Genomic DNA, 14,968 nt, shown 5'->3' on the forward strand with positions numbered 1-14,968 from the left:
AACCCTTATCGGATTTTCAGGCCTTTTTTGTATCTCTCCGACTGGATTCGAACACATCTGACAATCCCGAGCACTTTTGGATCTTATCACTTGCGGACACTGTACGGGTGCGACATGCCAACCAGAATAGAAGCAATTGTGATATTCTCGTATTGGCTCATCATTGCGATTCTGTGCTGTGTTAACTATGATCTTTTCGCTGGGAATTTAAAGTATGATTGCCTCAGTATCGCTTTGTGGGAACCCTACTAACGACTACATTCATCTCTATAGCATACCAAAAACAAATGCACAGCTATGCCGGTATATTGCTGGTCGTACTGGTGTGCTTTCCTTTGCAAATTTGCCCCTCGCCTGGATGTTTGCAGGAAGGAACAATATATTCCTTTGGGCCACAGGCTGGAGCTTCCGAATGTTCAATATCTTCCATAGACAGGCTGCTCTAGCCGCAACCCTACTTGCCATTGCCCATTCCATTGCATTTACAATATTCTTCTTCTTAATAGGTTAGTGTAGCCGTATTGGGAAGATATAAAGAAGCTTGGCTGACCAATTGATTTCTGTTATTCAGGCTCGGAAATATATATCAAACGGTTTGCAGAAAAATGGTTTTGCATGGGTGTTGTGGTTAGTGCATAAATGATCCACATACATAACAATTACCGGGGACTTACTAATTAATCTACAGGGAACTGTGGTAATGAGTTTCCTGGTAATATTCTCATGTCTATGGCTCCGAAGGAAAACATATGAGTTGTTCTTACTCATCCACATTGCTCTATCTATTGTGACAATTATATCCCTGTTTTAGTAAGTTACAGCCGGAATATGATATCTTTCATGACACCTGCTCATTTTGTTATGTTAGCCACGTATCCGTCTATTCAGGCGAATATGACCCTTACCTTTGGCCACTTGTTGCTATATGGGGCTTTGAGAGGACTTTGCGCATTATTCGAATCATATACTGCAACCTTCGAGTTCGATTCGCTGGAGGTGGTCTTCAACACACGAGCTCTATTGCTTACTATGACGAAGTCTCAGATATCATCAGGCTAGAGGTCACACCAGCTGCAACCGGTATTTCTCAAAAGCCTGGACGGTATTACTTTTTGTATCAGCCCTTCAGATGGACTGGGTATGAGAGCCATCCATTCACCCTCGGAGCATGGGCTGAGACTTCCAAATTGACCACGGAGAAACATTCAGAGACCGGTTCTTCGGCTCAAGTTGAGAACAACAAAAGTGATGGAATGCACCAGGTCGCCAATGTTTCCAATGACCAATATCCAGGAGGTAGCCCATCTAATGAGACAACATACATATTTTGGATACGACCGTATAATGGGTGGACTCGCCAACTTCGTGACCAATGCATGAAGTCCAGCGGCACTGCTATCTCAACTACCTTGCTATTGGAAGGCCCATATGGTGACTCTGCTCCTCTGTGGGCGTACGAATCGGTTCTATTTATCGTCGGTGGCACAGGCATTGCCGCTGCTGTGCCTTATATCCAGGATCATATCCGACGCACATCTGCGACCGGAACAGGTACATGTACAAAGGATATAACACTTGTTTGGTCAGCGAGACAGGCTTCCTTCATTCACAGCGTGGCCTCTAGGGAGCTACAGCCTGCCTTTGAGCGTGGAGACTTTTCTGCTTCCTTCTATTTGACGAATGTTAACAAGAGTACTGCGTCTGCCGTTCCTTCCCCAGTCTGCACGAAAACAACGTCGTCCTTGGATACTAATGTTCTAGATGATCTGGCCAAAGACTCCAAGCTGCAGTCTCTTACTGCAGTTCCGAAATACGAGGTGAAGTATGGGAGACCGGATACCAAGTCTATTATTTTGGAGCACGCAAAAAGCGCAAATACGGCCAACTCGCGAATTGCCGTACTTGTCTGCGGTCCGGATACTCTAGCAGACAAAGCAAGAGAGGCAATTCACAACGCTATGCTCCAGGGATATCGGCAAATCAGGTACATTGAGGATGCGTATAGTTGGTAGCTCTTAACAGAGCTGCGAGGACTGATGACTATTTCTCCATTACATTCATTGTTTGGTCATTTATTGCGTTCAGAAGTAGTTATATGTTTCTGTGGTAATATTTCTGCTATGGAGCAAGGGTGAGAAGGATATAGTTAGACCTTGGATTTATATATAGACTTGTCATTTTTAGTGACGAACGATTAAGGATTTAAGTAGTCTTTGATCCGGCCTTGCGCACCTAGGGGAGCGGCCTAGTAGTCACGTGTAACTGGTTCAACTAGTCGGGGACCTCCGGTTGATGGTGATTTGGCAGATAACCCAGCGGTAACTTGATTAGCAGCAACATAGCCCAGGGATAGCATGGCGTATGTCTTCAGGCCACATTTCAAAAAATCCACGGCATGATTGATGGCAGGTCAAATCCACCTTGAAATTGATGACCTCACAGCTGCTTCCAAAAGGCTTTCACAACTCCAGCAATACTTCCAACCCGATAACCCGAGATTTGAGACAAACCCGGGTGAAAAAGGCGAAAAGGAACTCGATACAATCCGCGAGAAAACAATGGCAGACAAAGACCCGATTACTTGCCATGTGCTAAACACTTATACTGGCCGCCCAGGGGCAGGAATTCTATGTTTTCTGACGTTAGTCAATTCCGAAGTCAAACCAACTTCTCCTTCTTCTTCCACAACCAACAAACAGCCTATGTTCACAGCAACTACGGATTCGGATGGGCGGGTCAAAAATTGGTCTAGTGAGGGCGACTCTGTATCTGTTTCTTCTACCCTAGCACAGCTGCCCAACCGAGCGGGGTCAAACACATCACGCTCAACCTGGAGCCTTCGGCTCTGTGGAGTTGACCAGTGGTACCGTGAGCAGGGTGTTGAGGATTGTTTCTGGCCAGAGGTGGAAGTACGATTCGCAGTTGACGGCAGAGAGGGCGAGGAGGGATGGAGGCACTATCATGTTCCTGTGCTGCTCGGACCGTGGAATTATTCCACCTATCGTGGATCGTGATAGTTGGGGTTATGCCAGGGTGCTTGGAGCTCTGACGTCATGATTCACTGACTGCCAGCCAGATACTAGTCAAAAGACGTATTTATCCAATAGAATGCTTCCGCAGCTGCTAAATCTGACCGCACGGACTTGATATAACACAAAATGCAGATTTATATTACCAGGACTGTACATCAGTTCCTGGTCGTTGATATATACATGCATCACGCTTTGCCGTAGAAACATGAATAATGCTGACTTCGCAGCTAAAGGGCCTACGGGACCAAGTATGTACCCAGATAAAAAATTGCAGGCTACTTCATTCTAGTGATTTCCACTTCTCAGGACGCAGCTTCCTATCGAAATCCATTGGTATGATGACATCTAGGAGAGAAGGCGGCCTTTATTGGAAGTAACGATCGCGAATAGAATAATCAAACCTGGGTTTATAAGCATCTCTTCCTCCTTCCTCGACTTTCATACTACCTTCTACTTTTCACCTATCACGATCGAGTTTATCATGGTATTGTTTAGGCTGGGGGAGGTTCGGCCCAGCGGTAGGGTGAATATGATGGAAATATTACCAGAGCTGGTTTTGGGTAATGGTCCTTGCTGAGATATTCTCTCATAATGTCATAGGCTTGGGATCTATCACTGTATCAAACAATGGTATACTCAAGTCTACTATTATCCTTGAAACAGTCTCACGTAATGCCTGTAACTGTATGGCCTTCTTCCGTTATAAAAAAATTATAATAAGGATAATACAAAGAATGATAGTGATAATAAAGTGGAAGGGGGAATGCACAAAACATGCTGGCATTTCATTCAATATGCACAACCCTGAGCTTTGGGTATTTTGATATTGAGTAGAGCTCTCTTAGTGTTTGTTTATTCAGGGATGTGGGCCTGTGAAATCTTTAGCCGTAGCAGCAGGTATAACAATCATATCCTGATTAGTCGAGCGCCGCACGGTCCGGGATAGGGAAATGGACCTAGGAGTGTACTGATGCTATCATTTATCAGCAGTCTGGGGCACTGGTTGAGAAGAATAGTTAATCGTGGTGGGAGACCTGTAGCTGGTTGTAGTCGGGGAATTCTTTCGTCATCGGCTCGTGCTGGGTTTGGAGGACTAAGCGGCTAGCGAGCAGGATGCGGCGCTAGTTAGTTAAAAGCGACGTGCTCACCGAGTCGACCTGCAATTGCATGCCGCAGCGAGGCTCCCCCAGCGCCTGCACACCCCACCGCAGGCCCCCATACTGCCCGCTGCCGCCCGCTGCCGCCGCCGTCCATCTAATCTCATCTTATCAGCGTCTCCATCGCCCTCCTTTTATGCTTTTAACGTTTTATGCTTAAGCGAGCTTCCGTCGTGCCAAGCCTCTGCCAAGCACGATGACTAAGCCAACGACATCATCAATGTCGTCAGAGTTTTTTCGCCTTCGCTCTCTGCTATTTTTTCTTTTACTTGCTTTCCTCCCAGCGGAAAAAAAAGAAGGTCGCTCTGCATCGTCATCTCATCGTCATCTCATCGTCATCTCATCGTCATCGCTCGATGAACGGCGCACAACCCACAACAACAGACACTTTTAGGCGTGAATCCACTAGCTTGCGCCCGTTACTCGCACTTAATCCACCCAGCCAGTCTCGAGCGGAGTGAACCGCTGCCTCGACTCTTGTTCCTTGCGGTCGGCAGAGGACTCGAGGAGAGATCGTCGCTGGACGCCCGTTCTCGTCTGCCCTTTTCGTCCGATTTCAGCATCACCACTCCCCCCAGACACACCCTCCCTCCCTCTTTACCTGTATATACCATGTCCGCCCCAGCCAGCAAGGCCGCGTCGCCGCAGGCTGGCTTGCCGGCGTCTCGCACCGATTCACCAATGGATGCGAAAGACTCGAACGAGAGCGTCAAGCCAGAAGGTCAGCAGCCAGTTAATTCTTCCTGCCCATTATCATCACCCTCGTCATGTCACCCTCTACATGCACCATCCTCAGCTGGTGGACCTCTTGCTGTGATCTATTGTGCCTCCTCTCTGTTTGTCGTCCCTGGTGTTGGTGTTCGCTCAACTTACTTTCAGAGTTAACACTCCTGTCTCCTGTCTGTCACCACTGACATCATCCCGTTTAGATCGTGGGACAACCCAAATAGATGTCCCTGAGACCATCGTCACCACCTCATCCTTAGATGCGCCGTCTACCATCCCGGCTCCACAGAAACCAGGTGACGATGCAAGTGGTGATTACTTCTCGGGCATCCATAACACCAGCCACCTGTCCTTTGAGCCCAACCCGTTCGAACAATCCTTTGGAAATACAGGCAGTGATACCCCCGGGAAGTCTATTCTCCCACCTGTCGCTTCTTTGACATCCCCTGCCATGCCAGGCACGTCGACCAGCGGTGGGTTCAACTGGCCAAACTCTCTCCGTGCTGGTCCACTAAGCCCGGCAATGCTCACAGGGCCTGCAGGACCTAGCGACTATTTTGATGGTATAACTCGCGGGTTCCCTACCCCTAATGAGTCCTCGTTGCGTACTGGCTTGAATGCTGGCCTGACTCCTGGCGGTGGTGGCTCTATGTTCCCCGCTCCCAGCCCCGGACCTGCTGGTTTACTCCAGCAACTCTCCAGTGGAAATACCACTCCTACTACTCTAGATTTCCAGAGGACAGCCATCACTGCAGCAAAGAAAAATGGCTACCTTGCGCCTACATCTAACCCTGGAGAAGCAGACTCGATTCTCCAGCAAGTTGCTGCCTCGATGGAGAAGCCCCAGTCCTATCCATTTGCCCATGCTGATGCTACTGATGCTGCCAATGGTCTCTTCATGCTAGCTAAGGGTGCTCAGGCTACGAGCAACCCTTTCCCTGGCCCAACTTCGCAACCTATGCAAATGTCACTGCAGAATAACGATAATAATAGCCCACCAATGAATGGGGTTTCTCCTCAAACCAATGAGTCGAATGGCGTAGCTCCGCCATCCAACGGAAACGTCTCTGATAGTCCCGATACGAAGATCAACACTCGTAGCAAAGGCAAGAAAGGTTCCACTGCCAAAGGAGGCACTACAAATGGTCGCAGAAAGGCCGAAGACGCTCCCAAGGGATCAAATAAAAAGCAAAAGGCTTCAAATGCTGCTGCCGACAAGGCACAACCTGCTACTGATGATGACTCGGTCGAATTTGATAATGCCGATGGTGCCGATAATGGTAATAGTAATGGTGAAGGTGAAAATAACTCAACTGGCAACAAGAAAGCCATGACGGACGAAGAAAAGAAGAAGAACTTCAAGGAGCGTAATAGGTATGTCAAACCGCAACACACCTGTGTTACAATAGACTTCGTATATTTTGAATTAGCCTTCTAACTTTTCAACACAGGGTTGCCGCCCTTAAATGTCGTCAACGAAAGAAGCAATGGGTAGCCACCCTAATGAGAAAAGCAGAAGCATACTCTAGCGACAACGAAGCTTTAACAAACCTTCTAGAGAAAGCTAGAGAAGAAAATGCAATGCTAAAATCAATGCTTTCGGCGCACAAGGACTGCCCCGTTGGCCAATCCCAAGGCCTCGCCATCCTCTTAAACGGACTTCAAATGACGAGCGGTGTACCCAATGGATTACCAACCGGCCCGCAAAATGCTATACCCAATGGACTCCAATCTGGAATTCAGAGCAGCATCCAGAATAGTATGCAGAACAGCATGCAGAACGGCTTACCAGTGCAAAATGATCTTCTAGCGCCACAAAACTGGCAACTTCGTCGATAAACTCTCCCATTCCCTCGTCACTTATACTTCCCTTCACATCTGCTGCCTCCTATATTCCTTGTTTCATGATTTCATTGTTTTCCACGAGTTAACCTGACCGGTTGGGTGTTTTTGATTTTCAAAATTTTCTTGGGTATGGTGTGGTGATTCTATCTGTGTGGTCTTGATGAACCACAAATTGCAAATCCAAGAAGACAAAAAAATTCTTGATTGCTCCTTTTTCTTTCTCCTTACCCTTTTTTATTATTATTCTTACACTCCCTGCCCCCCCTTTATATGTATCTTTATCCCATTAATTTCTTCCACTTCTTCACACTCATCATCGAAAAAATTACCAGGGGGGGGGGAAGGCTGGAGCAAAAATGGCGGAGTTTCCTGGTGTTCTAGTTTTGCATTGTTCACGTCTGTACGTTGGTTCTCTCCCTTTATTTGGAATTTCATGTCTCGACGTCCGTCGCTGGTGGCATTGGTTTACGCACTTCATACGACTCCAATGAAAGGCAGGAAGGGAGGAGATTTGTCATACTTATCAATGTTTCATTCTTATTTTGCTTCCTCGTTTCCTCTTCTCCAAGGTCATTACAGGTGCCATCCCATCGTTTTTACACAGACCGATCTCTGCTCTCTTTCTTTGCCGCTCCGAAGAAACTCTAGAGCCAGATAAAAGCACTCTATGACTAGAAGACCCTTTATCTCTCGAAATTATCGACTCGATAGTTCAGTTCGATCCAAATCATATGAACTTTCAAAGTCTTTCCCCACTCCCCTTTCTCCTCCATCCCAATAATCTTCACCACTTAAGACTTGCCTCGTATCGCCGAGTTGGTAGTGTGACGACCAACTATGCTCCGTATATCACCATAATTGACATAGTCGTCGTTGACATTTATGGTAAATAAGAAACATCAATTTTTATAAGATGATGCTTCGGCAGCCAAGGCGGCCTTGGACTCTCGGTGGAAATCCGCTGGGATTTGCCAACCATGAGCCTTGCACGCCCTAACGAATGCTTCTACAGCTTCCGCAACACCGTACTCCAAAATCCTGTCCTTCCGAGCATCCTGGCCAGGAACTAGTCTTGCAGGTTGAGGGTCTGTACTAGAAATTGCCATGCGAACCTGCAATAAAACACTCTCGATGCTAGACACGGCGGACCAACCAGAGTTTGTTAGGAGTTCCATGCAAAGTGCGCCACCAGCGGTGACATGGCCACCTCCACCCTGTTGAAATCCCAAAAATCGGGGGCGAATAACACGAACAAATGGTGGCGACATCGGGTATTGCTGGGGGAAGCGAACTTCTAAAACAATAGACTTGATTCCTGCTTTTGCCATATCCCGAGACAAGGGGAGAGAAGGGTCAAAGGAATGTAGCTCCACAATCCATTGGTAGACATTCTCGACTAAGTTTGGGTCAATATACCAGCCCAGATCAGCCAGCGGCTCGTTGTCCTGAATACGAAGCGCTCCTCGTAGGTCACGCTGGAGAGATGCCGTTGCTGAGGGAGTTGCGTTGTCCGGTGCTGCTATCATAGGGAGAGACGCTGAATCCAGGGTCCCGGGGATAAAGTCTGTTTCATTCTGGGCCTTGTTTTTGCCCTTGGTGCCACTCTCTTGAGGGAACTGCTGTAGATTGTTGTCTTTAGCTTGTTTACTCCTAATACTGTCGGCCTCTATATAGATATTGAGATCATCAACATCTGTCTCGTCGCTGAGATACCCGTCGGTTTCCACATGATTGGGTTTGCCTGATATAAATAAACCAGCAGTCTGCTGGGAAGGGGTATTATTAGTGTAATAACTTGGGGTTACTCCCGCGTGGCTGTTCGCCGAGCCGGAGGTGGAGCCTCGGCCCTGAGCAGCTTGGCTCTGGGGTATCGATATAGTTTTCTTGGTTGATGAACTTGCAACGACGTTATCTTGTTTTGTAGGGAAATTAGCAGGAGCGTTTGTCGGGGGATAGCTGACAGCTGTCATGCCCAGAGCAAGGCGGCGCTTCTGGCTGAATGCAGACAAAGGAATTGTGATTGTCTTGTAATTTGGGCCGAGGGCAACGTATTTCGGATCTTGACGATAATATGGAAGTATTATTGATGGTGTATTGACTCCAATTTCCTTGTTTAAGGAGCATCGAACAAATAGATATCTCGTTTGAATCCAATCCAGCTGAGATACAACCAGATGTGGTGAGGTGCTAACAAACTCACTAGGAGAATTCACCACTTCGTTCAACGATATTGCGCCGGTAACTCCTAACTTGCTGTTGGGCCACGTTTCAGTAGGAGACCCAAAGCTCCAACCTAAATTAGAACTAATGTAGGCTGCAGCCGTAGCGAAGCTTGTGCTCATGTAGACACCATCGCCAAATGCTCGTCCATGCACGATTTCCTTGAAGTGCAATCCTTCGCGTAGAATGCCGTGCCAGTTCGAGAGGTGGCTACCATGCCATGCAAAAATGGTAGCATGAGGGTGTATAAAGTTTTCATTTTTAGTTATGACGGCTTTAAAAAATCGTTCCTCCTTGTCTGGAGCCCCCTGCGCAAAACGAAATTGCATATAGCCAGGAACTCCGCCAACACGGTCATCATTGGCTTGGTTGGTGTCAGCACTGTCTTCTGTCGGATCGGGGTCATCTTGAATGATGCACGAACGGTTTGATGCGACTATCCATCGTAACAGATCGAGAGCAGATTTTGAAATCCTATCTTTCCATTGTGAAAGTGTGGGCTGCGAGCCCCTAGAGTTCTCCATCAGGTACTGCTTCATTTCAACTACTGTTGGAAGGGTATCGAGAAGAGACACTATCATTTGATGCTGTGCCTTTGGATTGAGATCATCGAAGTTCTGTCCATACCAAGCAGCCTTGACCAATTTAGGAATTGGCATTGTCTCATTCTCTATGGCCTCTCGAGACTTTGATACCTCGATTGGGCTTGAAATGTCAACTGAAGGCCAAAAGCTTGTATCGGTGATACGACAATGGAGATAACGCCCTTCGTCAATAATGACTAACCAGTCTCCCACGCATACTCGATGGTTCAGGATACTGCCAGCAAAACTCATAGTCATATTTGATTCGTCAAAGCTTACTTCAAAGCGTACTTCTCTGTGAGAATTGGCTGTAGATTCCACGGCATCACTGCAGAGATTTTTGTAATTTGCATCGTGCATGCCGCCTGGAACCATAATCCCAAGTCCTGTAGGTGGGTCGACAAGGCGATGTCGAGTCGCGCTAGAATAAGTAAAGCTGACCAGCAAGTCAACCACATAAGGTTGCGTCATGATCTCCCATTCCAAGCTAGGTCCGAATCCTAAGGTCATGTATTGGAATAGGCATAAACTCTTGGAGCAAACATAAGGCCTTAGAGCCTCGTAATTATCATTTGTCTTGCAATGACAGACAAGACAGAACTCCGTGCATCTTACGAAATGACGGAGCATGAACTGCATAGCTATCAGAGGGAAGGAAGCCCCTGAACCATTCTTTTCCAACAGATGATCTGCTGAGAGAGCACTTGGGAGCATGGCAGCTTTCTCTTCAGAAATATCCGGCTCTTGGTAGATATGAGATGTTGGGTCCGAGCTGCCGACGGGTTTACCCTGACATTCGTTGAAAAATCGTTCTGCCCCAGACCAAGTTTGACCAAAATCGTGTCTATAGCGTAGTATCTTAATAAATCTTTCATTAAACAAGGCATTGAGAGGCCCGCTAATAAAAGAGTATACAATGTCGTCATTGTTTGGTGAGCCATTCCCACATATAGCAACGCGGGACTTTGCGCCTTGGGCGACTTGGTCAAACATCTGGAGGGCAGTGCTTATAGAAGGTTTATACACGTTGCAAATGCCAACGCGTACCTCGACCGATGATTTTCCGGTTAGTTCAAGGAGCAGGTTTTCCAGAGATTGATATTTCCCAATGTACCGAATAAGACAAACCAAATACTGCGTCTCCTTGATGTGCCATGCCTTCATTGCGTCTTCTGATATTCCAAGTTTAGAAATGCGACATGAAACAGAAATAATGGGGCACAGCTTATTCCCTAGATATCCCACGCGGAAGCCGGCCAGTTTCGCTGTTTTCAAGTCTTCTGATATCTTGCATAACAGTTCCTCAGAGTCTTGTATCTCCTCTGTGATAGTGTCCGGGTGAGTTAGCTGGGTCTGCTGCGGAACAGGAGAAAAGTGATACTCGTCATCATTTAAATCCGGAATAGCGTCTTCTATTCCAGAATAAACCGAGTCCTCATCTTCATTTAGAAAAATGTCGTCAGCAAAATCGCATTGTCCATCGTTTTCCGGTTCCACTTTTTTCTGAAATGTATAGCTGAGCTGCGATAGCATGTCCGGAATTTCCAGGCGGCTAATTGCCTGCTGAGCCTGTCCAAGCACTTCAGTAACGTACTGGGGGACATCTTCTGAGGTAGTGTAGATAAGAAACTCATGTTCCTTCGGGTACAGTGAGATGTCTAGGCAAGGTTTATTAGCTAGTGAGCTCTTGAGGTGCATTCATATATAAGGCCTTACCTGTGACCATGAACTCAAGGTCCACCGACTGCCTGGGATCTTCACTGAGAATCAAGGAGCAGGACAAGGTGCCATCGTCCTCGCCAGACTTCACGTTCGTCAAAGCTGGGAACCTCCCGGGCGTAGAAGCCTCGTGGAGGTCGTGGAGGAACGCCTTTCTAGGCATTCTCAAGGTTGGGCAGGATATCTATGCAGTTTATGTCCAGTAACTGCACCTTTTGTGTCCAGAAATGACCAGTGACTTGAGAAAATAGAACCCCACCAGGAAAAGGTGCTGGAGCAGAATAAGAGGAAGAGAAGAGGGAGGGATAAGGAGAAGAAGAGATGAGAGGAAAACGGGAGTGAAATGATGCCCAAGAAGCAGGTAGACGCCGATACTGTGAATATAAGCCGGCAGACATAAAGGTGGAAGGCAGCCCAGAAATTAGCAGCAGGACAGAAGGGCAGTGAGGTAAAGAAGTCTGTAACAAGGGAACATGTCAATTTCCACTCCGTCTCGCTAACTTCCGGTTCTTTGATAAATAAACATGAAAGAGAGCATGTACACACTGTGGTATAACAGGGAGGTAGGTAGTCGGCTACTGTGGCCCTCGGAGGCTATTGACGTCGACGCAGCAGCAGGCAGGCAGGCTTTGCCGCCCATCCCACCACGCGCGCTCGACCAAAGACTGCAGCCTCGTTGACCTGCGGCGACGCTGGTCGAAGAGCGTCATCGCCCGGTGTTTGTCTTCGTTGCTTCCTCGTCTCAAGAGTTCGGCTTGCCTTGGTTATTTTATGTTGTTAGTTACTTAACTGCCTGCCTGCCGTGCGACTTCTGGAGAACCGCCTCACGTAAGCCCGCCCCAAGCCCAAGCTGCAGCGAGACGCCGGCCAGCACGACGCCCACTGCGCCCCCGGACGGCCCCTGTTGACGGGTCCCGGCGTGTTGATACATCGACCTGCTGGCTGTCGTCCCCTTGCCGCCAGACGCGGTTCGTGGCCGTTTGCTGGCAGTGCTTTTTGAGTTGACGTCAACGGCCCACCTCCGTTTTAAGCTTGAACTGACGAAACCTAGTTAGTTGCCGCAAGCAGCCTCTTAAATTTTTTTTTTTTTTTTTGTAGAATATATGTTTTACTGCTTTGAAAACACGGCCACCTGTTCGCTTTGCTGCTTGCTGCTCGTTGGCGTGGCCGGTCGAGTTCTCGTGGGATAGGATAGCTCCTGGGACCAAGATCCACGGGAACATGGCTCAACGACCTGGGCCGCAGAGCGAGGATGTGCGGAAAACCTCGTCCTCCCCAGCTGAGCCGTTGCTGCCGGAGTTCTCAGACCCCTCGTTCGACCCCGTCGACTTCCTCAACGACACTCTTCCGCCGCTGAGCACTTCGCAATCACGCTCAGCAGGCGGTAGTTCAATCGCGGATGTCTCTGCTCTGACCCAATCGCTGCTCTCCCAGCTCACCGCACAAAACGCCCGGCTATCCAACTCGCTGAACCAGCTTACAGACGAGATAATACGAAGCAGCGGGCGGCTGGCGTATGAGGTTGAGGTCCTGCGTGGAGAGACAATCGGCCTTTCAGACACCCTTACAGATACGCTACAGGATGATATTCGCAGCTTCCTACCCCAGGGCCTGCCCGAGCCCGCCGTCGCCGCCCGGCAGGAGGATGTACACCAGGAGGAAAATGAGGAAAACGAGTCAGGGACCAAGACGCAGCCAGAGATCACACAAGAAGATCCAGAGTATATATCTCGTCTACGGACTTTGATGCAGGTTAGAACGCGGCTGGAGGAGGTCATACAGGTATTTGGAGATGCAATGGAATGGCCGTTGCCCCCCTCAGAGGTATCGATTACCTCCTCCTTCATATCTGTCTCAGCTCCAGAAGCTGGCCCTGAATCACGGAGCCTGGAAGAAAAGGGCCGCGAGGTAGCTAAGAAATTCAGATCACAGGTCACCGGGCTGCTGGACAGCAACGGTGGAGGAGAAGCCGGTTTGGAAGCAGCAGCTCGTCGAGTTGAGGAATTACGGCTCCTCGCGGGCGTATGGAAGGGCACGGTAGAGGAGAAACCGAGACTCAAGTTTGTCGACAGCCTTGCAAAAATTGTTGAAGACAGGCGGAAGGTCCTCGAAAACCAAGCTAGGGAAAAAGAAGAAAGGGAGAACCGAAAGGCCGGTGGGACTGCCTCCAAGGGCAGAACTTCTGAGCTTCCTTCACGAGAAAAGTCGGAGAGTACTGGTAGTGGACTAATGCGCAATTTACAACGTCTGAGAGATGAGATATACCTTGAATAGACCTAACCAGTTTTTAATAAAATAAGTACAGTTCTGCAAATGATGAACTGTGCCAATATTTGAACCGAACTATTGTTGCTTTAATTACCATTTTCCCACCTTTTTATTGTTCATGGATATATTAGCACAATTTCAAATTGGAAGGATTATTTTTATTCACTATGAAAGGCATTTTATATATGCGCAATCAAGTTCCTTATCTTCGCTAGGCCCAAGTCAATTGCATCCATGGCACAGTTCTGGGCAATTAGCTCCTATAGAACTTGCAGCTATCATTTTATTACTAGATAAAGCGCTCGCCATTGCTAGGGTAATATTAACCAACTAGCAAATTGCGTACTTATTTCAAAGGAGTCCCATTAAAAGATATACGCAGTAGTGCAACCAATTCACCAATTGTCACTTACGGGGTTAGCACCTTTGGTAGAAAGCTCCCAATAAAGTCACGGGGAGAATATTCACAATGTCCCTATCCAGGCAAATCAGTCATTGAAGGGAAGTGGTGGGACCGAGCATTTCTTACCCGTACTCTGTCTTGATCAAGAGTTCTTCATGTTTGAGCCCATCTATCCCAAGGATGGGCGGAGCGGTGTGCTTTAGATATCGTGGGATAGAAGAAATTTGAGAGGAAAGACCGCTCAGCTTTCTTCCATTGTTTGTTCAGGTTCTTCCTTCACTGGCTCTTTTTTAACCAGAGTCTCCCTCACAATTCTTAGTATTTCCGCAACGTCCTCATCCGCTAGTCGCTCTTCTCGGTCTTCTATAATTGTATCGAGAAGCGCTAGGGCTCCATAGTCAACACCTGCGTCCCCATTTTCGCCGTCTCCATCTTGCATGACCGTATCCTCAGCAGCCTCTCCTTCTGGCTTAGCTTCAAGGCCAACCCCTAAATTGATAATCATCAACACTTCTGCCTTCGTCAGGTTGAATGGTTTCAAGCTCGAGATCAGTGTTCGAAGCGCAACGTCCAGGTCGGTTGTTGAATTATCGCCAGCAGCATTCTCGGGAGATATAGACGTAAAGCTAGGATATGATAGGAGGTGAGGGGAGAGCCGAACGACATAGTCATTGTACTAGGGTCAAGATCAGCAATGCAGATCCTCAAACAACAGATTTGAATGAGTTCTAACCTCTTTTACCACTGTGTTGTAGTCTCTCAAGTCCGGTTTAGGCACAAAGTTCTTCGCATTCGGGAGAGGCGCTTGGGCCGACAGGCGCGGAGGGTTGGACTTCAAGTAAGCCAGCACTTCCACATTTGAAAGCGTTGCAGCTTGAGGATCAAGAATCTGTTACATGTCGTTGGATCGTATATTCCCTGAATATAGCCAGTTAATATGGACTTACCTTCATATCTAACGGCAATCAATCCAATTCATCACCAACTTCCGACTATCAAAGCTTTGCAACCTGC

The 14,968-nt window shown here is 47.8% G+C and overlaps 6 protein-coding genes across 6 annotated transcripts; 4 read left to right on the plus strand and 2 right to left on the minus strand.

Moving 5' to 3' along the window:
* Positions 1 to 1,253: 1,253 nt before the first annotated feature.
* TERG_00175 (uncharacterized protein) lies at positions 1,254 to 2,012 on the plus strand (the record flags this gene model as incomplete). Its single annotated transcript, XM_003238135.2, has 1 exon — positions 1,254 to 2,012. The coding sequence occupies one exon, from the start codon at positions 1,254 to 1,256 to the stop codon at positions 2,010 to 2,012; it is 759 nt and encodes a 252-aa protein (XP_003238183.2).
* Positions 2,013 to 2,402: 390 nt separating this feature from the next.
* On the plus strand, positions 2,403 to 3,014 carry TERG_00176 (hydroxyisourate hydrolase; the record flags this gene model as incomplete). The annotated part of the gene is made up of 1 exon (XM_003238136.1): positions 2,403 to 3,014. The coding sequence occupies one exon, from the start codon at positions 2,403 to 2,405 to the stop codon at positions 3,012 to 3,014; it is 612 nt and encodes a 203-aa protein (XP_003238184.1).
* A 2,352-nt stretch (positions 3,015 to 5,366) lies between these two features.
* On the plus strand, positions 5,367 to 8,577 carry TERG_00177 (uncharacterized protein; the record flags this gene model as incomplete). Its single annotated transcript, XM_003238137.2, has 2 exons — positions 5,367 to 6,289; positions 6,367 to 8,577. 2 exons carry the CDS (start codon positions 5,367 to 5,369, stop codon positions 6,752 to 6,754), a joined length of 1,311 nt encoding a protein of 436 aa, XP_003238185.2. The 3' UTR covers positions 6,755 to 8,577.
* On the minus strand, positions 7,660 to 11,446 carry TERG_00178 (uncharacterized protein; the record flags this gene model as incomplete). The annotated part of the gene is made up of 2 exons (XM_003238138.1): positions 7,660 to 11,222; positions 11,281 to 11,446. 2 exons carry the CDS (start codon positions 11,444 to 11,446, stop codon positions 7,660 to 7,662), a joined length of 3,729 nt encoding a protein of 1,242 aa, XP_003238186.1.
* Positions 11,447 to 12,495: 1,049 nt separating this feature from the next.
* TERG_00179 (uncharacterized protein) lies at positions 12,496 to 13,557 on the plus strand (the record flags this gene model as incomplete). The annotated part of the gene is made up of 1 exon (XM_003238139.2): positions 12,496 to 13,557. Exon 1 carries the CDS (start codon positions 12,505 to 12,507, stop codon positions 13,555 to 13,557), a length of 1,053 nt encoding a protein of 350 aa, XP_003238187.1. The 5' UTR covers positions 12,496 to 12,504.
* Positions 13,558 to 14,195: 638 nt separating this feature from the next.
* On the minus strand, positions 14,196 to 14,907 carry TERG_00180 (uncharacterized protein; the record flags this gene model as incomplete). The annotated part of the gene is made up of 3 exons (XM_003238140.1): positions 14,196 to 14,630; positions 14,688 to 14,843; positions 14,902 to 14,907. The coding sequence occupies 3 exons, from the start codon at positions 14,905 to 14,907 to the stop codon at positions 14,196 to 14,198; spliced, it is 597 nt and encodes a 198-aa protein (XP_003238188.1).
* Positions 14,908 to 14,968: the final 61 nt, after the last annotated feature.

Source organism: Trichophyton rubrum, assembly GCF_000151425.1.
Source record: "Trichophyton rubrum CBS 118892 genomic scaffold supercont2.1, whole genome shotgun sequence".
Taxonomy (NCBI): Eukaryota; Fungi; Ascomycota; class Eurotiomycetes; order Onygenales; family Arthrodermataceae; genus Trichophyton; species Trichophyton rubrum.